This window comes from Poecilia mexicana, unplaced genomic scaffold (assembly GCF_051168715.1).
Source record: "Poecilia mexicana isolate PSO_F unplaced genomic scaffold, ASM5116871v1 scaffold_14, whole genome shotgun sequence".
NCBI lineage: Eukaryota > Metazoa > Chordata > Actinopteri > Cyprinodontiformes > Poeciliidae > Poecilia > Poecilia mexicana.
The window spans coordinates 28,990,318-29,018,019 of record NW_028263383.1 but is presented as its reverse complement, the minus strand read 5'-3'; the positions used below and the strand labels follow the sequence as shown (position 1 = coordinate 29,018,019).

The window sequence follows — 27,702 nt, the reverse complement described above, 5'->3', positions numbered from 1 at the left end:
TGACCATCCTAAAATAAGGATAGAAAAAGCAGAGGGAGATGAGGAGAGAGATTATATTGAAGTCATGTTACTTAATCGGTGTTGCCTTTCCCTCACAGCTAATGGAAATGTGGGGAGATGTGAGTCATAGGACAGCTTCTCATAAACCAGAGCATTTAACAAAGCGGAGAGGAGGGGGAACCATCCAACCAGCGCCATGTTGCTTCTTTAAGATCAGGCTCCCAGGTCTCCCATGAGGCTTTCTCAAAAGGCCCCATTATGCATCTCGGAACAATGTCCAAGGATCACATTTGCCTACGGTCTCATGTGAGCCAACATTGGTAGACATGGGGTCCTCTGTGTGCCCGGGTTCCCGGCAGCTGCGGAGTCCGGCCCGGAGCTGTGAAGCGGCTCAGGACCTCATTACTACCTCTGTTTGGGACCCATCCATGCTGTGTTGGCTTGAGGAACAGGAGTGTAAACACAGGGGCACTAATGGCTTTAAGTGAGAAGGTTTCAGGTGCCAAGGACCTCGCAGTGGTCTGCTGGGACTGTTCAGTGTCAGGCTTGGCAAGTTTCCCATTGGTAAAGCCGGACACACAGCCAACTTGGCAGATTTTGCTGTCACCATATACGAAGCTTTAAACTCCTGTGATCAAACTCCTAAAGGTGCTGCATGTACAGTCGGTAATGGACCGGTAGATCACAGCAAACATTACGGGTCGTTCTGCCTCACTGGGGAGTCTGCTGAAACAGTTTTGTAGGTTGGTCCCTTTAAGGGCTCCAGCATACGGCTGACTCAGTACTTCATTCACCTCTGATGCCTTTCGTCTAGTGCTGGGACTCGATTAAAAGCTTTGATTTAGTTAATTGGAGTTGTGTAATTATTTTATCCCATTTTAATCAAACCATATATCAACAAAATAAGCAACATTTTCAATTCAATTATGCTGTTTTGCTGCAAAATTATTAGATATATAGATATATGGGTTCAACAACAAATATATTTATACTGTAGTTTTAATCTGTTCTTAAGGTTCTTCAACCATCAAATTGATGCAAAGTGTTTCAGAAACTCCTGGTCAATCATGGAACGTTTTAGAAATGTGGACTGACGCTGACATTAGCATAGCGTCTGTGCTGCTGCAGCTTGTTTAGCATCGAGATGCTACTTTAGGCCCTAAATAGCTTTCCTGGTGGGTTAACTCCTTTTAGCACAACTTGAACAAAACAATAGTATTTTCCAGCACCCAGAAGCAGAAATTTAGCCCCAGTGGTAAAGAGAAGCAGATTCATTGTCGTCCATCGCTGATGTTAGCGGATGTCGCTTGCACATCAGATTTATGGGTGTACCAGAAACAGAAATACAAACGTCCCAGCCAGAAATGTTAAGGCATGGATAGTAACTTTAACTGTGCTTAAAAGATAAAAGTGGTCATTGGCCAGCTACCATTCAAAACTAATAGAAGCATACAAGGATGCCTTATTGCAGGCCAGCAGGAAAGAGCCTTATACAATAAGGTGTCAACATTCTACATGTCACGAATTGTTAAAATCTAAAAACTTTGTGTTTGTTTCTGATTAAGGAGAGTCAGCTGGAGTCAAAGGCCAGACTCAAACAATGTTCTAACATTCAGATCTAAGTTGTATACCTAAATAGTGCATTAACTCTGTAGTTATTTCCTGCTGTATCACCGATAAACAGCATAATCCAAGGTACCTGAAACCAGCTGACTGTAGCTGCTTTTCTATTGAGCATATAATAGCACAATTTGACATTTTAAAAATAAATTTGCTGTGATCAAGTGGATTTTTGGCCATATCAAAAATGGTTTATTGTGCAAAACTGCAATGGAATTTTTTTTTCACATCACGAGTCACATGATCAACAACTTGATGTTGTTGCTGGTGGAAACCAAAAAGTAGAAGACAACAGGAAGATCAAGTTTTTACTTACTGTGTGAACAAACTTATTAATGTGTGATTTTTAATTGTGTTTCTTATTCAAATGGAAAGAACACAATTGTAAAATTGTGCTTTGTCGACACTAGAAGAATATTTGTAATGGAAATACAGCTAGTTAGGCAAGAAGAAAAAAGTACATTTGAAATATTTTAGTACATTTTAAATAAGTCAAAACTAACTTGCAAGTAACTTTTCAGCCAGGTTTAAATCAGTAATTCTTGAATAATGACAAAAAAAGCACCAGTTCCAGTTTTCACAGAAAAATCTGCCAGTAGAACCAGAACCTTTGATTAATATCGCCTCAAAATGACATTTGTAACTAAACTAAACTGAATAAATGCATCTGTTTGACATGATTTTCTCCATATCGTTCTAATCACACCTGTCTGTGATTAGAACGATAGTGCGCTCTGCTGATAGAGATCTGCTGTGATGTCATCGGCCTCTCATCACACATCAACAGAAACATCATCGCTTTGCCTCGCCATCTCATATGACTAAAGCAAAAATATTTAAAATAAAAGAGTTTTATATGAAAGGTTGCACATTGAACTCCTTTGGGGTTAAATAAGCAGATTCCTCCAGACTACAGGTGCCAAAATGACCGCTACGACAAAAAAACCTTAATTGCACAAGCTTGGTTTTCCAGCTCAAGTTAGCCAAAGAAAATTATTTTACAGAGATTTTTTACAAAGTAAAGTCAATTTAAAACCTTCTAAAAGTGGAAGGTACAAAACTAAGGACTTATTTCTGCATTAGTTCAATTTCATAGTTCCAGTGTTTTTTACTCAAAAGAATAAAATCCAGACAAAGATGGTGGAAAACAATCGACATTTAGGATGTCGTTTGCAGATTTGAAACTCCCTCCCCCTTTTTTTTTTTTTTTTACAGAAATCAGATTTCTTTGCTTTATCAAAATATTACGTTTTGTTTACATTTGTCCGAGCTAGACTGAAAACGTTTTGTAAAAACAAACAAACAAACAAACAAACAAACAAAAAAACCACAGTTTTTTCAAATAAAATTATAAACAAAGCTACAGTTTGTGACCCTCAATCACTTTCAACTTGACTGATACGGTGAACATTTTGACACCTCCTTTTGATTGGAAATCTGAACTCTCCAGATAATAAATAAAAACAATATACAATATGTATAATCAATACAATATTGATTGTATTGATTAATCAGGTTTTTGGGTTTTGAAGATTTAATTATTTTTTTTTCACCCAGTGCAGTTGATGGGTTTCCATATTCGGAGTAAGGTAAGTACTCTAGGGCGGCCATCTTGTTTCACAATAAAGTTTTACAGCTTCTATTTAGTTGGACTTTGAATTCAGGTCAAGTCTACGGTGAAGTTTTAGCCCCAGACTGAGAGTCTAATTACAAGAATAAAGTCAAAAATAATATGAGAATACAGTCATAAAATCACAAGAATATAGTCGTATTACAATAAAGTCAAAATAATACAAAAATAAAGTGTAAATGTTACCAGGATAAAGTCATAATATTAGGAGAAGGAAGTAATAACTTTATGAGAACTCCAACACAAAAATGACAATAAATTAAAAGCAGGAATGATGAACGTCTCGTTTAATTTTACTTCATTTTTAACACATCAGTATCAAATTACTATCAGTAGCAGAAATTTAAAACGATACAACGACTGAATCTACGACTGCGATGGTCATGACAGAACTTAATAACTTTAAAAGCTTTTTTCTCAGTAAAACAACGTTTTTCTCGTAATTTTAGGACATTTTCTCTGCTAAAATTGTGTCTTTATTCTGTTAATTCTCATTCTTAATCATTTTAGTAGCCTGAACCTAATACTCCATCGTACAACTCACAGAAGGGATAATTGAAATGAAAAACACTTTCTGAAATTGTTTTCTGTTGTTTGTAATGTTTTAAGCAAGAAAAAAAAATCAGTAAAAATCAGTATGAAAAAAAAAAAAGCCCAGCTCTGTAAATAAAACCTGTTTAGAGATTTTAAACAGATAAAAACATAATGAGAGGAAGAAAACTCACCTGCTTTCAGAGGATGAACATCTAGCACCTCCCAGGTCCAACCTTTAGATTTCCACAGCAGCAGCAGCAGCAGCAGCAGCGTCCCATCCAGCTGGGAACCAGTGATGGTTGTGATGGAGGCAGTGGAGGTGATGGGAGGAATGCGGAGCAGCTGGATGTCCCGATGGAGCCGATAGAAAGTCTTCTCTCCACACCAGAAAACCAAACAACAATCCAGCAGCTTGGCACAACTTCAAACTTCAGGAGCAAAACGTAAAAAATTGAGAGTTTCCTCTGGAAACTGAATGGAGCCGAAGGAAACAGGTGCAAACATGAGCAGTGTTCGACTTAATCTGAGATCAGGGGAATGGGGGGAGTCTGAGGAAGAGTGGGAGTGGAAACAGAGCAAGGTGTGAGAAGAGCAGAGGGGAGGTCAGCATTCTGGGAACGCAGAAATAAAAGGGAATGATAGAAATGTTTTAAATGAGGGAGAACAGGAATGTTTTGTACAAAGAGTCTCTTCTCAGGGGGAATGAAAGCAATCCTTCCCGTCAGGATCCAAACCGTGATAAAATGAGAGAATCTGAGGAAACACTGAGGCTTTTATCACTCTTGGAATGATGACATTCGAACGAAATTCACTCGCCGTCACAAACAGGAACCAGAAAGTATTCACACCCCTTCAACTCCCTCTCATTTTGTCACGATCCAACCACAAACGTCAAAGCGTTTTTCTGTGGCAGACCAGAAAGGAAAATCACCTGTTACAACTTTTAAAATCTGAAAAGTGTGGCGTGCATTTGTTCTCTAAAGAACCTCCGAACCTAACCCTCCTCTTGGCTCTGATTGGTTGTTTTTTGTGGATTTCTTCAGACGGCAATAGCAGCGCAGGGAAGAGGTGGAGATCAATCTTTTCATAAATGATCTGGCTGATAACATACAGTCACGATATAAGGACAAAAAAAACATATTTTTTAATAAAAGTTACATATTGCAGCTTTAACGCCTGGATGCTGTGAGCCTCTAACTTCCTGCTTGGCTGACAGGTTGGTGCTGCGTTCCCAGCATCCTGCTGGTTTGTGTTGTTTAGTGAAAATGGACGTTGAATTGAACAGGTGTGGGTCGCCGCTGAAGTCCTCCGGTCACCAAAGTACCACAGAGTCTGTCTTCAAGGGCCTTTGGGACAAAACCCAGGATCACACACAGCCTGAAACCATCCTTTCTAAGCACTATGACAGCTAGAGTTACAACATTAACATGAGCCGCTTTGGACACTCTGACTAGTCCCTTTCTTAATTAGGAACAGCCTCGTTTACAAGACACTTAATTTCCATAGATGCTGGAACGATAGCGCAGAGAAATCTCCGGTGGATCCGCGCTGAAGGGGTCTGGGAAGGACAGCGCAGTCAGTTGGCTCTTTGTTGCAGGAGGACAGTGGAGTAACTGGAGAGGTAAGGAACAAGACGTGTGAAAAGCTCCGGCGCTGAGGGCCGACCCGGGTCGCATTAAGCAGCACAGGCAGCTTTCTTCTTGTGCAAATGGTCGCCCACTTCCAACCGACCTGTGAAAGCGAAGATGGATGAGGAAGGATGTTAACGATGACCTAGTGGGCCGGGAGCACTTTCTGATGGCAGGAGGGGGAAATGAGACAAACAGTGAAGGAATGGAGGCAAAACTTAGCTTCTGTTTGTTAAGGACAGAAAACAATCTGATTTTTGTCTCTGTATTTTACTTCAATGAAGCCGCTAATTCTGAGGATTTATCATTCTTCACATAGTCTACAAAACAGCTTAGCAACTCCGTCCCTCGAATGCCACCATCTGGAAATCTTTAGATCCCTCCTCTGATGCGCCTGAATCAAAAAACAGTTCTGCATGTTTATTATCAGGCTAATTCATATTTAGTCCTGAATGTAATGTGTAAAAAGTTTGAATTATTCTGCTTTCTTTGTTGGAGGTGTCAGAAAAGCGTCTTTCTCAACGTGAAATCTTTTCATACAGAAGGACTGTGTGAGAACTGGATGTGAGTATCCAGCATCAAAGGTCCTGCAGAATCCATCAAGCTTGACCTTCAGGAGAAAGGTCACAGGCTGCGTATCCACAAAGCTCTGTTCGGCGGTCACCCAATCTGTGGAGTGGCCCGCTCTGATTCAGCTCCCTGTGCCCTGCCTCTGGCTCGGCCTCGCCCTCCTCTTCTTCTTTCCATTCACATCGATGGACCTCCTTCCAGTAACCCAAACCTTTCTACCTAAATGACTCCTTCACCTTAGCGGACAATAAGCGCCGTTCAACCCCCCCACTCTCACTTCAAGAAGCAACGAGGCAATTCTGAGCTTCATTCAAGAACCATCTGCACAACAAGTTTATGCAACAAGGTGCCCAGAGTAGCCAACAAATGAAACTGGATCTTTATTCCAACACCCATTAAGAAAAATCAGCTTCAGACATGAACAAGCTCACATTGATGTTGAGTAAGCAGGAACCAGAGTGACTTATAAGCAGTGGGGTAGCAAGATTTAAAACTGTCTTAGCCAGCAGATAAAAGCTACGTTAGTTAAGCTAATTTTGCTAGTTAGGCAGTAAACATTACAGTAAATATCGGTGATATTTATGTTAGTATTACACAGAGGTAGATAGCGTACTTGGGTAGTTATAATGTACCTATGTGAACTAAATCTAATCTTGTGGCTTGTTTATTGTTGTCACAGCCTACCAAGATGGCTGACAGAGAATTTACAGAAGTGTGACATCACGTGAGAATTATGTATTACTAGGCTACAAAATTTGAGTATTTTTTATTCTATTGTGTTTTTTTTTTGTTTGTTTTTTTATCAAATCCTATAGTTTTGTTTTGTTTTTGCCACTTCCTGGTTATTTTGGACTTGTTGATTGTGATTGGTTCTTTTTCATCCAAGGAAAAGTCTGATTGGGCAAAAATGGTTTGTCATTTGCTGGAGGTGTGATTTATTTACATATCCTTTTAAGTTGTGGATATGTATGTTCACAACTCACCTTGCATAAAAAAGACATGAAATTTCAGGCATTTTTGGCCTTCTTGGTGTTCCTTAGGTAACTAGCTGGAACGCCAGCGTGGAGCACATGTGAGATATAAACGTTTAAACAAAATATTGTTTATTTACATAGATATATGTGCTCTCATCAGTTTCACTGCACACTTACTTTGGTGGCTCAAAAATGCCACAGAAATGCAGTTTGAGCAAAACTACATGAAAATTGAGGACGTTTAGCCACCTCACCACAAAAAGTGTCATTTTAGAAAGTAAATTCATTTAAAAATGCATACTATTTTTTTATCACCAATAGGTGTCCGGATCTCTCTGGTTCTATATTTTTGGGAGAGTTGTAAAGTGATTTGGAAATCCATTATCTGGAACATGGAAGTGCAGAAACACTTCCATGTTCACATTTAACTAATAATAAAATAGATTTATCTCCTGTTGAGGAGCCAAACTGGAAGATGCTTTCAAGATGACAACATGTACTCACCCACACTGCAAAAACAGTTTGGGTCAGTACACACACTCACCCACACTGTTTCTTACAAAGAAAATCTTACCAAGTACTTTTGTCCAGTTTCTGGTGCAAATATCTTAGCACACTTGAAATACGACAAAACTAACATCCAAAGAGCTTTTTAGGAAGATATAGGAGCTTGTTTTAAATAATTTTTCAATGCTGATCAAAAGTCAAAAATTGCATAAGATAATTTTCCCACATTGTAAGTGAAATAATCTGCCAGTGGAACTTTTGATCAATATTCAATAATTGTTGATTTAAGGCAAGTTCCTATATCTTGAAAATTTACTTGCATGCTAGTTTCGTCTTATTTCAAGAGTACTAAGATATCTGCAGTAGAAACTAGACCAGAAATACTTGGTAAGATTTTTTATTTTTGCAATGTGCTCCAAAAAAAAAAAAAGTCATATGATTCATCAGCATAACTTTCAGATTAAGGTTAAATTTAAACTTTTTCTTTGAGACTAAACAAAAACTAAGAGTTAATTTTGAAGGGAGTACTCTTTCATGTATAAAGGACGAATGTATCAGTTTCGGGCCGGTCCACCGAATAAATGTCATGGCATTTAGCGCCAACCCCATGCTGGCGTTAGGTGCTTGGGAAATGGAAATAAAAAAATTGCTCAGTGATCAATGCTCCTGACTGGAAAATCGGCATCTGCAGAGTATTTTTAGGACTCCAGGTCTACAAACAACCCTGCATCCTTTAGAAGAAGTCAGGCTCAGGATAAACGGGAGCGGGTGGCATATGAACCTCACACAGGATTAGAGAAGGAGGGAAGGAGGAATGCTCCAGAAACGCGACACCCCGGCACATATGGCACAAACCCCCTGTCAGAAAGAGAGAAGGTCTGTAGCAATACATCTCCTCCTTGGCCGAGCATGGAGCCTGCGAATCAGAGCACTGCGTGTCCAATGTGTCCACTCCGTGGCCGTCTTTCAGCTGACATGTTGGAACGGTCCACTAAACATGGAAGCAAACACTCTGGGACCCAGATGGTTATCTCAGCAGCTCCTGGCTGTAAGCACCGAAAGCAGAGGGAGAAGTCTCCTTCTTTAAAGAACAGAGTTTCCCTCCGAAGTTTTTGCTTTTTCAGTAAAATAAAATAAGGAGCTGTATATTTATTTACCCGACAAGGTGGGTAGAGTTCCCAAAAGTTTTACTAAAAATTACTAGGACATAAACACACACAGACACGCACACACAGAAAATAAATACGGTTTTGTGCTCAAAAAGCATTTTTATCAGGAAAATACCTTTTCTGGTCAATTCTTGTTCCTCTTTTTCTTAGTGTAGAGACACCCAGTTTCTAAGAAAAAAAAAATATGTGGATGGCATGTACACGCTTTTATTTCTCAGTATTGTAACTGGCCAAAACGGTGTGGTGCATAGGGGACCGCATCCTGTCTGATAGGTTTCTGTCACCTCTCAATCTTTCAAGATGGCTCTTCTGCCGACTTTGCCCTTTGGCTGTGGTAATTTTTGGCCTGTGTTGTATGTTTTTTTGGTTTGTTTGTTTATTATAATTTTGTGTGAATCTAGGGGGATGAATGTAACTGGGTCTATATTAATAGTTGTATATTTACACAAAATGTGTTCTTTAATGTATTTGTCTGCTTACACTTGACTGTTCTTGTGTTCCTCTGTGTTTACTGTAAGGTCCTCCAGCGCCGCCTTACTTTCTTCTTCTTTTGGACTATTATAAATATTAAATTATTAATTTCCTCTTCCCTTTTGTTATTTGTTCCACTGCAGAGAGGAAAGTTTTATATCCCATTGTAATCCTTTCATTTATACTGTTCAAATGTTTATTTTTCTTTCTATATTAATGATAGGTGTTTGGATATTTTCATTTGAGTTTCTATTACACCATTATAACATTTGATGCATGCTAACACTGTTATTTTGTATAGATCGGGTTGGAGAACTGGAGCACATGCTAGGTGCTAATGCTAATATCTCCCGATTGACAGATTAAATGAACGGAGACCGCCTCCAAACCCAGACTTGGTGTCTTGTGGTTTGTCCGGTGTTATGCCCAGAAACGCATGCCTGCCCAAAATTGAATCCCCTCTCGCGGGAGCGCGCATCGCTCGGGCATAACACCTGTCACATATACACAGATAAAAATAAACGTTTGTTGCCTGGAAAAGATACCCAATAAATAAATAAATAATAATATATACTTTATTAAGCTTAACCATTTATTTAAAAATAAATCCTAAAAATGAAGTTACTTTTAGTGCAACAGAACAATGTCTCACTGAAAAATATATAAGATTTAAACATTTACGGTAATTGAAGTACAGTTGGGGTGTTTTCTTACCCGACAGTCCGGTAGACTCGGTTCTAAATTGCAACATTTGTTCCATTTTCAGCTGCTGTGGGTGGGAACCTCTGCAGAGACTGAGCAACTTAATTAATCACCACATCGAAACAAAAATGGAGTGGTGTCAGTTTTTAGCGGTGGTAGCATTTCTCTTTAGTCTTTGGCTAAAGACCACGAGACATTTCTCCCGCTAGCGCTAGGCTAACGCGTTTGTTTTGGTTGTACTTACCCACAATGCTCTACGCTGTAGTCCACTTCCTGCTTTTTGGACAGTTTCCGGTCTGCTTGGTAATCTTGTATGAATTAAAACCGATCAGGAGTTCACTTCAACCGAACCCACACTGAGGTTTGGAGGACCAGAGTTTGATTAGCATTCACACCTCCTGTTCTTCTGGACCTCCTACAATGAGGTTGGTAGAGTTCCCAAGAATTCAAGTAAGAGTAGCTTCAACATATTTTTACTCAAGTAAAAGTAACCATCCAAGAAATTACTCATGTAAGAGTAAAGAAAGTCCTAAAAGTGATTTTTTTCAAAAATGTTACTCAACTAATTGTAATTGAGTAAATGAAACTAGTTACTAGATAATTACTCTCTGTTTAGTCCGGTTTTTTAAATTTGTTTCATGATTTGAACCATTTCAATTGTGAGAAAACACCGGCTGTTAGAAAAGGTCATAAATATTCTGCTAATGTTTGCCGTTTCAGCTTTAAAACAGCGAAAGCGGTTGTCATTATTCAGATTTATTTATTCAGGAGAAGTAAAAGCATCAAAACACAGTACAGATATAGAAACAGCATCATTACCTCAAGAAACCAAACCTGAATTAAAGTGTCGAGATCCGCAAAAGAAACCGAAAGCACACGTGAAATAAGTTAAGAAGCAATTATTTCCAAACAGACAAACTGCATAATGAAAATCTGTCAATTTTATCCGTATTTGGAGTTACTCAAGACGACATGTTGCATACATCACAATTAAAAACTCCCACAAAGAATCATGTTTCCCTAAAATGAGACGTTTTAAATAGGAACTCCAGCCATGCAAATCAAACAACTCACAAAAACCTGACTTCCCATCATTGATGGACATTTAAACACCTCCAGTTATTTTCCACCAGGCCGACATGAACTCAGAAAACAGTGAAAGAAACAAAAACTTTTCTCAGAGAAAAATTAGAAACTAAATTAAAGAACCTGGGGAATTCAACTGTCAACCTCATTTCCATGATCATATGAATCAATCTTTCCTTTCTTCTTTTACCTTCAGCTTAATAAAAAACAAAACCAGGTGTTTCATAAACTGGGTTTCCTCATTAAGGAGCTGAAATGAAAATCTGTATTTTCCTTGGTTAAAAATACAAGCAGTTTTTCTTTTTATGGTCAAACATTATGAAAAGAAATCAACATCTACTTTGATTTAATCTTTAAAAGACTATTTAAAACTATTTTAATCATAAAACAAATATAAATGGGAACATGTAAAATAGAGATATAACTATGTATGTTTTTAATTACATTGTGACCCAAATTTGGAAAACACCTTTACCATACATGGACGATGACATCATGGGTGAAGCAGCTCTTTTGTCAGTCCAAAATGAGGTAAGAAGTTCAAACAGAGGAAGATTTCTTCTTCTTCTCTGTTTAACCACAAAAAACAAAAACACTCGTATATAAATTCATATTTTAAAATGAAAACCGACAAACGAAAATGTTGTTTCTCTGTTATTGGAGAAAATCCAAAGACCCAAACATCCAAAGACCCATCAGTGCACAACACCATCACCATCATCATCATCATGCTGTATGATCATCAGGGAGTAAACTCTAGGTTATCATTTGCAAACACACACCATTCAACAAACTCTAACTTATGGATTAATTTCTGTGAATTTCTCTGCGTGTGGATTACCTGGGTTATTAATTTCATGTCTGCAGCCACATTTGAAATATATTTACTGAAAAAAAGAATGTGACAGTGCTAAATACTTATTAACCCCCCCACCTTCCGGGTTCTACCCATTTCTAAACGGATGTCTTGTAAACGTCCTCTCGCTGTAGAATAATAGTGAAAAAAAAAGCCAAGTATTAAACTCAAAATTTATGGCATTTTTCAATATTCTGTTAATATTTTACTGATTGGAAATGTGGCTGCAAGACTCTTTTAAGCAATCTGTACCAGTTTGTTTCGATACGGAGACCATTCTGCCTTTTCTATGCTTTCCTACGCAGTCAGTAGACGAGAGGCAAGGTCCAACCTGGACGGGTCACTATGGCAACCCAGAATAAACCACCATGCACACATTCACACCAGAAGGCCATTTAGAGTCCAATTAAGCCAAAACTCAGAGAGAACCAACGCATGCAGAGGGAGAAGGTTCAGCAAGGACCCGGATCTTCTTCCACAAGAGTTCAAACACGGATCAGAACCAGAACAAAACAAAGTTTTAGGACAGTTAGACACACTGGAGTTGAAACTATGGGTGAGATTTGAGCATTTTTCATGAAAACACTTGTAACCTGGCATGTAAATATTTCAGTCTGAGCAAAAGAAAAGGAAACGAGAAAACTGGCTCAACAAAATCCTCCAATGTCCTCATCTTTACTTTTCCTTCTGGAACGGCACCGTCAACGTTTCTCCCTCCTGTGAAGCTGGTAGTGCATCTCCACTGACTTTTTTTCTTACTAAAGTTAGAAGCAGAATAACACTCAGGCAACAGTGAATGTGTGCTCACATTCACTGTTCCCTGATTCTGGAAGATCTATAGGAACAACAAAGGGCCAGAAAACACACACAATTCGAAATGAACCTGATATGCTAAATATTCTCCCATCAGTGTAAAAACCTGCATCTTACATTCTTCTAGTAGATTTCATACTTGGCAATAAAGAGTCTCCTGTGAGTTTGGATCCAACAACGGCGTATTAGCGCCACTGCAGAAAGAAAACGCAAAAGGAATATATTCACCCCAAAAGTGCTTGAGCCTGAAATGTCACAAATTTGTGTGAAAAACAAAATAATTGGATTAATCTCTATTTAAAAAACACAGAAAATTTCTGAGCTCCAAAAGTTGAAAATTTGAGACCCAAAACTCCAAATTTTGAGATTAATCAGAAATTTTCCATAAAAAAATTTAAATTTCTGAGCTCTAAAAGTCAAGACAAAAAAGTCTAGTTTGAGACAATAAACCCTGAAATATCTGAGCCTGAAAAGACAACAATTTATAAGAAGAAACCAAAAACATTTTTTAGATTAATCTCAGAAATCTAGAAAATAAATGAGAAAATTTCGAGACTCCAAAATTCGAATATCTGAAACAAAAAACTCAACTTTTTGAGCCTGAAAGGTAAAAAATTTGTTAGAAAAACTCTTCTAGAAAAATTTCAACATTTCTGACTTTCAAACATCAAAATTTTTCAATTTTTGGAAATTATCTGAGTTTCAGAAATCTAAAAATTTCAACTTATCAAACTCAGAAATATCCAAGTTTTTTCTAGAAAATTTCTAAGACTTGATCCAAAAATGTCTGAGTTTTAGGGGGGAAGTTCCTGCTCCTTTTCTTTTAACTCTACAACAGCCATAATACGCTGCCGTAGGATCCAGCAGGAGGTTATGACACATAGTACTTGTTGGTAACGTAGGTGAAACACTGAGTCTGAGTGGAAATGTAAAGTTTAACAACGTCTCAGAGTGTCGGATGTAACGGAGCGTCTGGGCAGGAAACCCGGCTGTCTGAACCCGGCCTAACCCAGCAGCAGCGGAAGTCTGCGTGACACTGGTGGCAGCCGGTGTTCGGTTTCCCTCCAGAAAGCGGCTCGCCGCCTCTCAGCTGCCCGACAGCCTGCAGCCGGCGGTAACCGGAGCGTCCGGCCCGGACCCGGCCTACCCTGGCCGCTGTCTCGGCTTTCCCCAGGGCGGGAGGAGGGGTGGGCGGCTCCATGTGCGTCTGTGTTGCTCCCAAAGCGGAGCGGCGCTTCTGCATCCGCTCCGGGGTTATCCCAGGATTCCCAGCGAACGATCCGATCCATTCTCAACAAAGGAACGTTTTCAAATCTGAATCTGCTCAGCTGAACTCAGACAAACGGAGCTTTCTCAAGGCTGACGCACTTAAAAAAAAAAAAAAAAAAAAGAAATGTCATTCTGTGCATGCTAATACCTAAACATCTTGGATTCAGCTGACTGCAGTCCCAGCTGCAGGATGAAGTTCACTCCTCATTTTATGTTTGCTCCTAAAATTATGCACAATCAGAAACAGAACAAGGAGAGCAGCATCTGCATCGTGAATATTTTGAAACTCTACCTTATATTTTAGTATTTGTGCATTAATTTAAATGATTTAACCTCTGCTAACGTTCTGTTTTGGATCTAATCCCTGATAATCTGCAGTGGTTTCTTTAATATAATCTATGATTTTCAGAAAAGATGTTTTTTTAAATAAACTTTTGCATAATAACTGAACTAGAATGTTTGTTGTTCCTCACTACAAACTGAGCTAAATCTTGATTTTAAGCCCAGAAACCCATGAGGCTGCTGTCAATTCACACGTCTCAATCTATATTTTTAACTTATATTTATATATTTTTCTGATGTGAGATGGATCTACCTGACTAAAAACTCTCCGTTTGATTTTTGGGTTATTTATTTACAAGTTGGATCTTGAGGAAATGGTCAAAGTGAAATGTAATTTAGAACAAATATGAAATGACGTCCTTCCCTTTATAGGTTTTTTTTTTTTAGTTTGTTTTAACTGTATTCTCCTCCGCTGGACTCCCTCAGGTTTGTCTCTTTGAACAGGTAAACAGATATTTCATTAAATTTGCAGATAAACTGTCGTTCTAAAGGGAGAAAGGAGAAATTTATGCTCAAGTTATTAGAAAATGTAAATATTGATCAAATATTTTATCACTACAAAAAGTATGTTGATGAATGATTAAATATGCATACTCTATCTTTGGTTTGGGCTTCTTCTGCATGAATTACTACATAATTAACTACATTTCCATTACAAATGTGCACAAAACTTTGTCAATATTCCACTAATGTCAGATAAAAACTAGTTCTCAATTGCGGCGTTTACATTAAATAAGAAACATAAGTTTGTTCACATGGTAAGTCATTAAAAAACGTCACGCCATCCTCCTCCTACTAATGTAAAAAAAAATGTTTCCATTGCAGTTTTGTGAAATAAACTAATTTTGATACAGCTAAAAAACCTACCTCATCCTAAAGGCAAAGCTTTTCCATGGAAAAAACGATAACTAGCACGTTTCCATGAAACAAATGTATTTTCCAGATGTCAAATGGTGGAGTTATATGGTCAATAGAAACACAGCTATTGTCTATTTCAGGTAAAATGTTTCTACATTTATTCAACTTTTAAATGCGAAAGTTTTTTTAAGATTCACTGACTAATTACTTCATTAGGATTTAAGCAAATATAAATAAATTTGAATTGTACTTTTGTCTTTTTTAAAGCCTATAAATTGTGTGTTTAGGTTTTGTCAGCAATGTCTTTCAATTACACATAATTATCTAGTTATATTTTCAAATTTCTTGTCAACTTTTAACATTTTTTAGCAGTTCTAGCACTCCTGTTTTTTTGAGGGAAACCCTGGATACGTTTTGCATAGTTTGTGTCATCTTTGGCACCTACATTTGACTATTTTATGGCCCAAATTTCACGTTTAGTTAAAGTAAAGGTCTTAAGTGTAGACCCACCTTACACCAGAAAAACAAAGCAGCTAAATTTTAAACTTTACTAAATTCCTTTAAAGCTATCTTGGGTCAAAAGCTTCAATGTGCAAATTTAATGTTGCGTTATTTTTCTAAACTTCCTTACATTCAACACTGGGAGAAGTCTTTCTTATCAAATAAAAGCTTTGTCTCTGTTCGTTTTTAATTTCTCATCCGAAGCACGAGAGCGTCCTTCCTCAAAAGTCCGAGGAGCTGCAGCGGTTTTTCTCTTTGGGCACCACCAGGATCTCGTCGCCGTCTTGGATGCTGTAGGAGTGAAGCGCCCGGAAGCCGCACTTCAGCTCCTCGGGTCCGAACACGGAGCTCATCTCTTTGTCGATGTGGAACAGGCGGATGCCGTTGGAGGGCAGCTGCAGCAGAGCCTTCAGCTGCTTCTTCAGGTCGCCCACCGTCTGCTCCAGGCGGAGGGTGACCGGCTCCACCCGGTCCCCCCAGCGGACCTCCACCACGGTGCCGCGCGGTCTCAGGTCCACCTCAGCCAGCGGCGCCAGGTGGCCGTATTTGGACACGAGGGCGTGATACCTGGAACAGAACGAGGCACATGTTGGGGTTTGGTTCGTACAAGCTGGAAGGAAAAATTTACTTTCCTTATTTATGCAAGAAATAAGAATCATTAAAACCAAACATGGAGCTCAATCAACTCGACTATGTATGGGCAGTAAAAATTTTGTTTTGTGTAGCAAAAGTTTTTGTTTGTGGTGCTTTTGTCTTGAAGATTTTCATCAAAGTTTAAAGGTCGAAAGATCAACTAGCTCCCCCTAAATCTAACAAAATTGGTATCAAATGTTTGTGCTACGTCTGTGCAGTAAAAATTTTTCTTTGTGCCGCTACTATTTTAGAAATATCAATAAAATTTTGGAAAGATTCCACCGAAGTGGGCGGAGCCAATATGCACGGAGGGGTGTGGCCAATGTGAGGACGAGTGGAGGGGGTTAAACTAAAGTACGTCAATGTCAGTCGCTGCGTTTCCATTAACCATAAAATTGTGCAAACTGAAGTTACAAAATTGTTTATTTTTTATTGCATGTTTCAGTGCTGCTGCAATAAAACATTTATTTTAAGACTTTTTCCACATGTAGTAGATATGAAAAATAAGATAAAACTAGTTATGAGACTCTTCAGATTAATTTATTCAAACTTGTACATTTTGATGCGCAGAACAACTGTTGAGGATTTGTTTTGGGTTTAAACGGGATTAGTTTATGACTTATTATTTGGGATATTATAATCTAATATGTTATTATTTTGAATTGTGATTGTTATCTCATAAAGATTGAGTTAATATCTCGTTCAAAGCCAAACATATTTATTGACCTTTGATAGAAGGAACCTTATATCCCATGATTTCTTATTGCTATTAGCTAAGATAGCTCTGGTGTTTTTCTCTAAATGCTGAGGGAAAACAGTCCTAATCATCATTAGCTTAATTTCCACTCAGGTTGTTTTCTGGTGGCTGCTGAAAGGAAATGTTCTGGCGGAGCAGAAAAAAACGAACCGTCGGCCGTGAGAAAGCACTCAGCCATCTCAGGGGAACCAAAGCTCAAGATAAAGACCCGGGAACGATTAAATAAAATCAAGGAGAAGGAAAAAAAAGAAAAAAAAAGAAAGGCAGTGTTTTCAAAGAGGCTGTAACAGCTGGTCCAATCAAGCCAATTTCACTTCCCCACTAAAAACTGGTCCACAAAGCCGATCCGCCTGACCCCAGGTTTCTGTGGGAACTCGCGGGGCACAAAGTGCCCTTCTAACAGGAGGGTTTAAGGCGGCACGTCTGGTGAAACACTGCTGCAGGTAACAACATGTCAACCTTTCTAATTGTGTTTTTAAAGAAGGAAATTGTGGGTTTGGAGACACTGTCCAGTTCAGGTCCAACATAAAGCCTGAAACTCAACCAGCTTGAAACTCAATACTTTTCTACATTATTTTTCAAGACTTTTCCAGTAACAAAACCTCCCTGGGTCGACTACACCTTAAATTAAGCACCACTTCATACGTTTATATACGAGTTACGTTAATATTAAAGGACATTTCAGAAACAACGCAGTTCAAAGCGCTTTACGCCCAGAAGAACTAAAGTCAGCAGTTATGAAACCAGCAATAAACATTACATTTAGTCAAATCCCATCATCAAAATCATCGAGCAAATATACACATATGTTGATGAATGGATAACAAATTTTAATGGTTGATAATTTGTCCCAGAAATGACTGTGATTAACAACAATATTGTTTTTTTTGAGACCATTTTTAAGTGATGTATTGATTTAGCCATAACACATGAGAGGTCTGAAGGTTGATCCAACAGATCTGCAGATCTTTAATCCGTTCAGTGACTTAAAAACTACCAGCAGTAGTTTAAAGTCTATTCTGTCAGTGAAGGACTGTAGAGCTGGGTGATGTGCTCCATCTTCCTGGTTTTAGTCAGAATGCCAACAGCAGCGTTCTGGATCAGCTGCAGCTGGAGGACTGATTTATTAGGTCAATGTGTGAAGACACTGCTGCAGTGATAAATGCAACTAAAGATGAGTTTCTCTAATGCTGAGACGTCAGTCCTCTGATCCTGGAAATGTTCTTCAGGTGACAGAAGGCCTACTTTGCAACTGCCTTTATGTGATTCTGAATGTTCAGGTCAAAGTTCAGCCTGATTTCTGGTTTCCAGCTGTAATAACTGAAACTGTGTGTTGACTCTAGATCTATAACTCTATATCATTTCTCTTTAGGTCCAAAGATAATAAATTTAGTTTTGATGTTGTTCAGATGGAGAAAGTTGTGGAAGCATCTGTTCAGTGTTTGGATGGGTTCAAAGGTCACCTGGTAACATCATAATGTAGAGCTGTGTGTCATCTGCGTAGTTGTGGTAGCTAATCGGATTCCTTCACTCACTGCAAAAATAAAATCTTACCAAGTATTTATGGTCTGGTTTCTAGTATAAATGTCTTAGTACATGTGAAATAAGACAGAACTAACTTAAAAATAAATTTTCAGCAATATATGCAAGCTTGATAAAAGTAAATAGTATTACTGAAAAAGTGCTAGCTCCACTTATAACATGCTGAAAATGTCTTGTTACAAGTTAAATAATCTGCCAGTGGAACTAGAATTTTTTTTAATCATTATCAATAAATTATTGGCTTAAAAGAAGCTCCTATATGTTGCTGAAAAGTTAAGATATTTGCACCTGAAACTAGACCAAACATACTTGGTGAGATGTTTTTGCAGTGTTGTTATAATCTGAGCTAGTGATGAGAAGCTACACAAAAAAAAAATCCTGTTCTTTAGGTAAGATTTGAATCAGTGAAGTACTGGACCAGAACTTCAGCCAGAAACATCTGGTAAGTGGTGGTTTTAAGGATGACAACATCTAAATAACTCATTTACTCTACAGAGTGCGTTTGATCTGCGCTGCCTTAGAGGAAAGGGGATACCTGCGCTCTCACACCGACGCCCCCCTGACCTTCTGACCTATAGAGACCCGACCACCAAACCAGGTCCACCAGCACCGGTTAAAGCAGAGCGAAGGAAGGAGATGTAATCCGCCACTCGTCACCTGAAGCATCAGAGGAGACGCAGTGCTGCCGGAACCATCAGAAAACCTCCAGGCTTCCCGTTTTGATTTTGATGGCGTTGGTGTGCAGATAAAAGACAGAAACATCTAGCAGCATCTAGCAGCTACCTGCCGTATCCGATTCCCAATCAGAGAATTCCCCCTACAAAGAGTTCATTGAGCAGCCGGAGAGTGGCGGCATTGTCTCCCAAAAGGTTAGTTTCCCTCAGCGAAGGACTACACCTTCCTTCAGAAAGCCCCCCACCCCCACCTCATTCTGCTCAGGTTAAGTGGAATGAAGGCAACTGAGACTGGAGACGATGACTGGATATCTGGCGTTTGTCCCCAAATAAAAGAAACGACCATGGACATCACAAGTTTTCATGGTTTGAGGAGTAAAATGACATCAGCTCCTGCAGTCCGTGTTACTGAAGCAGGAAACTTTATTCGGATTCAAAAATACTTTATGGATTAAGGGGAAATTAAATGTTGTAACTCAGGGTTTCCCCCAGAAAACTTGCTAAGCCCAGTGGGAGGGGGCGCCATGCCAGTCATCCAGTCGCCAAAGGTGTTTTGGTTAAAAAATGTTTAAAGAAAAGTGAATTTTATTGCTTAAGATCACAAGATAACTGCATTTAACCATATTGATGTAATTTTCCAGTGATGAGCACAGCGGCCCTTTCATGTGTTTTGGGTAAAAAGCTGCATGGTGTGAAGCGTGTACCTCTGAGGAAGCTCCCGCTCAGGACAGTCCTGGTAGTATCGGATGAAGAACCGCTCTGCGTCCTCCCTCTCTCCATCAGAAATGGCACTCCCATTTAAAACCATCACAGATGGCAGCCTGGGGAACAGAACAAGGGGTCATTAAACACTTAAATAATTAAAAACAGCCATGATGCATAAAGAGGGAGAGTTTAAATGTAACGAACTGTGCTAAAAGGAGGCTGCGTCTCTCCTGGGTGCTATACGACTGCAGCAAAGGAATCCCCTGAGCTTTGACGTCCTCCAGTTTAGGGAAGAAGTTCAGCCTTTCGATGTCCTCCCACTGGCTGAGACCTGCAGTTCACAAGGAAAACACTTCATGTCTTCTCTTTGAACTGTTGTTTATGTTGAGGTTTGTTTATTTCAAAAGGGACAGAATAATACAGATACTGAAAAAATATTTTTCATAGAGAATCGCAAGTCCTGGGAATTCTGAATCAATTCAAAATGTATTTTATTAAACATTATCTTTAAATTAGCTAATTGCTTAATATGAATAGTATGCCAACGTTAGCCAAAGACGCAGGTTTCATCTGTAGCACCTCAAAGTATAATCAATATAAATACTATACTGTGCAATACAGACAAATTAACTAGCTTTTCCATCAAAAAAGAGAATAATAATTTTTTCTAAAAAAAAAAAAAACTCCAAAACATATCAGATTATGTATAAAAAGCCATACAGCACTATAATACAGAACAAAGCAGAATGAAAATAAGAATTACATCATCAGTTTCTGCATATTTGATTATCTAAGGGTCATAATTATAACTTTTTTTAATTAATACATTGATGATATCCTACAGTTTTTTTAAGCTAGATTTGGTTGCCTAGTAACAACCCGTTGAGCAACATGCGCAGCAGCAGTTTCATGTTTCACCACTGTGCCGCATAAATGGTTAAAAATAAGAAACAACGGCATGGAGGGAAAACTGTGGGTAAAGCAGGAAATGTTACACCACCAGATTGGTAGCATTTCAGATATTTAAAACCAAAAACTAATCAATAATTATCTATATTGACTGATATTAAATGCTTTTTTTGTGACACGTTTTTCAGCCATATTGTCCAGCCTTATGGTTGACCACTGTGATTTTCTCTCCACACATAAATATGTTTGGATCGGATGTATTTCTTGGTCTTTTAGTAAAATACATTCCAACTGAACTGACAGAGGAAACAAACCTGAGTTGTTGAGGTTGATGCTGCGCAGGTTGGGGAAGAGACCCTCCAGTGTTTCCTTGGTGTCGCCCACAGAGCTGACGCTGTTGTTGGCCAGCACCAGGGTGCTCAGACTCGGGTACAGCCGGCCAAACTTCCTGACCTCGGCCCAGTCTTGCAGCTGGTTGCCGGTGATCTGCAGCAGGCTCAGCGACGGACAGGAAGCCTGGGACTCGGACACGGAGTCGTAGCCATTCAGGCAGAGGAAGAGCTCCTTCAGCCTGGACGCCGGGAGGAGCAGAGTCTGAGAAACCCGAACACGTTTCAGCACAGCCACAGGGAACATCTTCTCGGCTCACTTACTCTGGTGTGTGCTGTGTGAGAGTGTGCACCGTGTCCCAGCTGACTTGCGTGTTGATGAGGACGAGTCGTCGCACCCTGGAGAAGACGTCGGCCACGCTGGGCTGCAGCTGCACGCCGCTCAGCGGGTTCATGCTCAGGTTGAGGAAGTCCAGGTGAGGGATGCTGGAGACGATGGTGCTGATCTGTCAAAGCCACAATGAACACAACACATTCATCTTTAAAAATACTTAAGATTTTTTCACATTTGTTTTTAACTAATTGTTTTGGAATCTTCAGTAGATTTTGCCAATCTGGCGCTGTCAATCAGCTTGTGTTTACGTTGCTCATCGCCCCCACATTGTGGGTAACGTATCAGGTCACTCTGACCACAAAAGTCAGAAAGGAACTCAAACTTTATGTGATGTAGAAAGACTTTCTTAATTGTGTGTTGATTTATTTTTGTCATCTATCAACATTTGGTGCCCAACGTGGGGACACCCAACTCTAACAGGTTTCTGTGTAAATTGTTTTGGATTCGTGAAACGGACTTACCTCTTCCCAGTCGTTGAGCTGATTGTAGGCCAGGTCCAGCTCCAGGACATGAGCACAGAACGCTTCGATGTCAGACCTGTCGCCAGCTTTGCTGATCCCGCAGTCATTCAGAACCAGAACGTTGGGCAAGAACAGTCGGTCTGAAGAACAGCAAAACTAAAGTCAGTTCATTTCTGCTATTTTCAATCGGTTATCAAGTGTTTTTAGCTTTTTCTGTTACCTTTAACAGGAGATCCTGGAGGGCTGGGCAGAACCACCACACCTTGGCCGTAGGGGAAATTCTCCGGGTTGTACTTCTCACTGAGGACCCGGACGAAGGTGCGCTCCTCCTCTTCATCAGAGGAATCCATGGTTGCACAGCTTCACAGGAATCCAGAGAAAAGTTCAGAGTTAGAACCAACAACAACTTCTCTGGTTCTGATCTGCAGCCCAAACCTGAAACTCTGATCAAATTCAGCCTGAAAACCAAAAAAGATTAAAAAAAAAAAATAAAAAAAAAGCTTTATCTTTTAAGAGATGGGTGCAAATGCTAAAAACTACAATAAAAACTACAATACACCAACTTTTATTAGTGAAAAAAGATGCAAAAAAAATCTGGGGATAAAAATTCCAAAACACAAAATACCTCTCAAAGTCAAACAACGACCAGCTTTGTTTACATGCAGGCGCGTTACAGCATGTCAAAGTTTAGCAGCAGAATCATCAGTAAATGCTGCAGATCTTTGGGAAAAATGAAAGCACCTGCTGTTATTATTTATTAAACTAGAGAGAGAGGCTCTGCTCTCTCTAAGGCATCTGGTTGTGAAGTAGCTTTTACATTGAAATAAAGTTCAGAGGTCAACCAGTGTTTGACTCAATCACAACAATTCAGCAGATTTGAACAAAAACAATGACCATTTTACATTTTTAAGAGACAGTGTGGAAAGAAGAGGCATAAAACGGTTTATAAAATTACATTTTAAAGGCTGAAAAACTAAAGACAATAAGCTAAATGTGTACAATTAGCACATAGAAAGAAAAAATTAAATTAAGATGAATGAATAAATATACAGCCTACATTCTTAATAGTTCCTCCGGTAAATTTGTGCAATAAGCTTAAACTTTTTCACAGTAGAAAATCTCGAACTGAAAAGAATTTTGAAAAATACAAACTGCAATATAAGAATGTTTATTCACTATGGGGAAAAAAGGCACACAAAAGGAAATTTATTTTTGCTTAAAAGCATTTAGTATTCTGTAACATTTTTAATTATATAGTAAGATAAAACTAAAAACAGATTTAATTAAAATTCCTGTTGTGAGATTATTGCGCCTGGAATAAAGGAGAAGGTTTTAAAAAATGTTTATATAAACACTTAAAGAATTAAAAACAATTGTAAAAATTCTTAAAATTATTTCTAATTCATAAGGAATAATTTTTATAATAAAGGTTTTTAATCTTTAAAATACTTTTAAATCCTGCTGTGCAGCTGCAGAGAGCTGCATGTGCGACAATGGGAGCTTTATGAAAAGTTTCTCTGCTGGTGCTCAGAGGTCCGACAGGTGGGGTCAGAAGTGCACCAACGGTTTTCCTTTAAACTTATTATAAACTGCAACAAAAGGCTGTGCATGGTGGCTGCACACAGCTTAGAAGATGATATAATGGATCTGCTCTGCTAAACAACCACAAAAAAACAAAGCAATGTGAAGTCTGAGTAAACTGTGGGCGCAGGTTTACATGGGAATTTTTCTGCTATAATCCAAGAGCACACATTTTCAATCTGAAAGCAAGATGTCATGTCTTTTGTTCTCAAAACTTTTAATACTTTTGCTTACATGTTCATTTTGAAAGCAGGACTTCATGTCTTTCTTCTCAAAACTTGTAATGCTTGTACTCAAAACTTCTCCTAGAGGTCACACTCTGCTCAGACTCTCTGTTCGCTTACAAAACATGGAACTGCCTTTAAGCACAGTCGCCTGGCAACCTCTCAGCCAATAGAACAAAAGTGTTGTGCCGGGTGCGTTTGTTTCCTTCTAGCGGGTGTGCCTGCTATCGATTGTAGCAACCTGCACCAACATGATCTTATACGGTTTGCATTTTGATCTTCCAGGAGAGACAGATGCTATTCAATCAGTCAAATACAATCCTGTGAAGAAAATATTTATATCCTTACAGATTTTATCTGTTTTCTCTCACTTAAATGTTTGAGATAATTTACTTGGAAAAAAAGAAAAAAAAATAGAAAAGGCATATTTCTAAAATTAATTTCATTTAATAAGGGGTGTCGGGGATCTATTTCAAAACCAACTTGAGACCTTGAGAAAACTAATCCCATGGAGGCCATTCTTATTCTTAGATCATGACCTCTGACCTTAACAGACACATGCAGATGGATTGACTGATAGATATATCTAATTAAAAACATTAACACCCCCAATCTTACAGTGAGGACAGCTTTTTGTTTTCACTTATAATCAAGCATAACTAATATGTAGCTATAATTCACTAGCAGTTGGAATAAAATGTATTTTTATCTTTCAAATAAAATCTATCTGTTTATCTTAAACATTTTGTGTAAACGTGGTGCTTTCCCTCAAGGTCATGATGCGATAAAAATCTGATCCCACCTGGTCCTGTCCAATCAGCCCTATCAGTGTCTGATAAACAAAGGTCCAGTTATCTAAAGTTCTGCCCGTTTGACACGGACGTGTTTGCCAAATGTCTCAATCCGGAGTCCGTTCTTGGCCTGATGACACAGATCTCCTGGTTCTTACCTCAGAGGCAGCAGAGATGGGAGGAAAGGGTGTTTTCAACAACCCAACGTCCCCATTCCTGCTGAGAGAAGCAAAGAGAGGGAAGAGTAAATATGGAAACGGTTCTGGTCTGACCCATTCTTTGATGATGGGTCTGATCATCAAAGAAAAGTGGTCAGAAAGTCAGTGAGAGTCTGGGGAATTTAACTTTTCAAAAGCAGGGGCTCCTCCAGGACATTTTGTCTCGGGCGGCCAGATGAGCCCCATTAAGAATCATGAAAAAAAGTGACATTTTATTTAAATATGTTTCCATGTATGGTGGAACATTAATTCATGTTTCTAAGCATATAAGCTTGTTGCAATAAATCAATGAATCACATTATAAATTAAAATGAGCTCAATCATATCCATTATGTTTTGAAAAAGGGTGATTTTGTTTACCAAAACTTTATAATCCATTTCATTTATGTTTTTAATTGTGTGTAGGTTTTAATTTCCATTTCATTGTTTTTGGTCTTTTTTATTAAATATTTGAATGTATTCATTTTCCATTGTTGAGGGTTTTTCTTTTTTAACAAAATTAAAGTTTATTGGTCATTGAGAGAATTGGCCTCTCCAAATTGTCCCTAGGTGTGTGTGAGTGTGTGTGCATGGTTGTTTGTCCTGTTTGTCTCTGTGTTGCCCTGCGACAGACTGGCAACCTGTCCAGGGTGAACCCTGCCTCTCGCCCGGAACGATAGCTGGAGATGGACACCAGCAACCCTCACGACCCAACTAAGGGACAAGGGTGTAAAGAAAATGGATGGATGGATTGGTCATTGAGAGGGTAAATTTGTATTATTGTGCCATTATCATTAAATTACTTGAAAATGGTATCAAAAATATTATTGTTTATCACAATAATTTCTGGGATAATTTATTGTCCAGCAAAACTTGTTATGACAGGCCTATCTATCCACACAAAAAACAAAAAAGAAAATATAAAAAAGGTTAAATAGTAAAATACAAAATAAACAATACAACCAATTAAAGTAGCCTTCATCTCTAACATTTATGCACAAAAATACATGATGGTGTTTCTTAGGAAAAGGTAACACAAGTCTGATATGTAGACTGTGTCTCAATAAATAAGAAGACAATGAAAAACTTTGTTTTTTCCAGTAATCAAGATAAAATTGTGAAACATATATCACATGGAGTCCTTCCATACAACATTTTAGACATCTGTTTCAGTTCATTTTTTATGATTTTAAGCATGCAGCTATTGAAAACTCAAAAGTCAGTTTCTCAGAAATTAAATTTTATATCAAGTAAAAGAAAAAGGGATTGTAATGCAGAAATGTTATGGTATTGTGAGAAAATCATAGGATAAACAGCCATATTTTAAAATAAAAATACTTATTTTATTGGTATATTAATTTAGTAATAATTTTTATTCATTTCTGAGAAACTGAATTTTGTGTTTTAATCGTCTGTAAGCTAAAATGATCAAAACCAGCAGAAAAAACACCTAAAAATTCTGACTATGTATGGGATAAATATAATAGCTTAGCTTTCTGAATTAAATATCTGACATAAAGATTCAGATACACTGAGAAGCACCTGTCAGTTTTTAAAAAGGGGTGGGGGGAAATATGTTTCTGTTAAGTTCGCTATAAACAAAATTCCAGGAAGTCATTTTTGATGATAAAAGTTGAACTTTAAACGCCGCTCTCTGCTTCCCCCTACTGTACGGCGCTGGCATTGCAAATTCTAAGTATTTTTCTTTTATTAAACCACGAAAAGAATCGACTGATAAATAACGCCGAATACACTTCAAACATGTAAAGACGAAAGTAATATCACATAACCTCATTCTCCGTTTTTATACCGTTTCTGAAAATAAATTTAAAATCAAATTATAGCTTTTTTCAACAGAATTCGCCAAATCAACCAGAAAGTCAACCAAGCGGCTGTTGTGGGGGCTGCAGACTAACGAAACCTATTTGGAAAACGCAGCTCAAACTAAAAACATGGAAAAATAGAGAAAACTCAGGTGTTTTGAGGTGTTTCAGAAGCAAACAGGCCATGTAAACTGTAACACGACAAAAGGAGCATCAGAACAATCAGTACTTTGGTTTATCTTACATCAAGTCCGGTAACGGCTGTTGGTGCAGGTGTTCAGCCCGTTTTACGGACCTTTCTTCGGAACATTACAGCTATATTGTGTCCCAGTAACGAGGTTAGTGATGAGCCCACTCGCCGACCACCGGAGCCTCTCAACCTTCGGTTTGTGTTTGTTGTTCTTCGGTTAATTTGACAGATTAGGACACGCCTCTTCTACCGGAAGTTACGTAGTTTAAATGTCAGGTTTTAGTTTTATTTTTTCTTTCAGAGAAAAGAACAATGAGACGAGAAAAATAAAAGGCACGAAATATAGATACATGTAAAATACATAACTAAAAATGTGCGTTTAAATATGTAACATTATTTTCGGACAACCTGTTGCCATTGCGCGATCACGTAGTGCCATAGCAACAGACTTCCTCGTTTCTGATTGGTTCTCTGCCAGATTTAAAGAAGCAGAGCACATGTGAGGCTTTTTCGTTAGAATCTTAACATTTTATTTGGTTTAATTAAAAAGACAAACATGACAAATGTAATTTTTAATTTATTTAACTGGCTCAATAACGCCAATGCATTTTACTGAGAAGTTATTATGAAAACCAACACAAACTGGAAGTGGAAAAGAAAGAAAGAAAGAAAAAAGAAACATTGTGTTCTACTAAAAAAAAAAGAATTCTGAAACGTGTGGCGTACATTTATACACTCCTTGAATCAGTGCTTTTGTGTGTGAATTAAATTTTATTCAAAAATGCTTTATTGATCCCAAAAGTAAATTAAATAACATTTAATTGAAGAGTTATTAAGCATAATTTATATTATGCAGGGTTTCATCTGCACACTGAAGCATGTTTCCACTAATCAAAACTTCTGCTGTCATGTTAAATACTTTATTCAGGGATTGAAGTTTTTATTATGGAATACTGTTATTT

General features: G+C 38.3%; 2 protein-coding genes across 3 annotated transcripts in view; both read right to left on the bottom strand.

Annotated features, from left to right (window-relative positions):
* The window catches only part of tecta (tectorin alpha), a 38,294-nt gene extending 24,491 nt beyond the window's left edge, over window positions 1–13,803 (bottom strand). The window contains exons 1-2 of the mRNA XM_088012644.1: window positions 13,570–13,803; window positions 3,976–4,156 (exon numbers count right to left, since the gene is read on the bottom strand). Coding sequence (XP_087868770.1) covers window positions 3,976–4,156; window positions 13,570–13,803 — 415 coding nt within the window. The remainder of the gene's footprint in view (window positions 1–3,975; window positions 4,157–13,569) is intronic.
* LOC106929087 (tubulin-specific chaperone cofactor E-like protein) lies at window positions 10,546–26,963 on the bottom strand. Of its 2 annotated transcripts, none has more exons than XM_015005754.2 (9): window positions 26,795–26,963; window positions 24,689–24,749; window positions 22,155–22,294; window positions 21,935–22,074; window positions 21,404–21,585; window positions 21,065–21,321; window positions 20,046–20,172; window positions 19,841–19,957; window positions 10,546–16,097 (listed from the first exon to the last, which is right to left on the bottom strand). In XM_015005754.2, exons 3-9 carry the CDS (start codon window positions 22,282–22,284, stop codon window positions 15,752–15,754), a joined length of 1,299 nt encoding a protein of 432 aa, XP_014861240.2. In that variant the 5' UTR covers window positions 22,285–22,294; window positions 24,689–24,749; window positions 26,795–26,963; the 3' UTR covers window positions 10,546–15,751. The 2 variants fall into 2 exon arrangements, with proteins under 2 accessions (XP_014861240.2, XP_014861241.2); XM_015005755.2 differs by having other exon boundaries at window positions 24,689–24,746.
* Between the last annotated feature and the right edge of the window lie 739 nt (window positions 26,964–27,702).

Coding starts and splice junctions, on each gene's coding strand:
- LOC106929087 (XM_015005754.2), bottom strand. CDS start 22,284: ATGGATTCCTCTGATGAAGAGGAGGAGCGCACCTTCGTCCGGGTCCTC. Junction 21,586..21,934: donor AGCTCAACGACTGGGAAGAG/GTAAGTCCGTTT, acceptor TGGCTTTGACAG/ATCAGCACCATCGTCTCCAG. Junction 19,958..20,045: donor CGCAGCCTCCTTTTAGCACA/GTTCGTTACATT, acceptor TCTGTTCCCCAG/GCTGCCATCTGTGATGGTTT.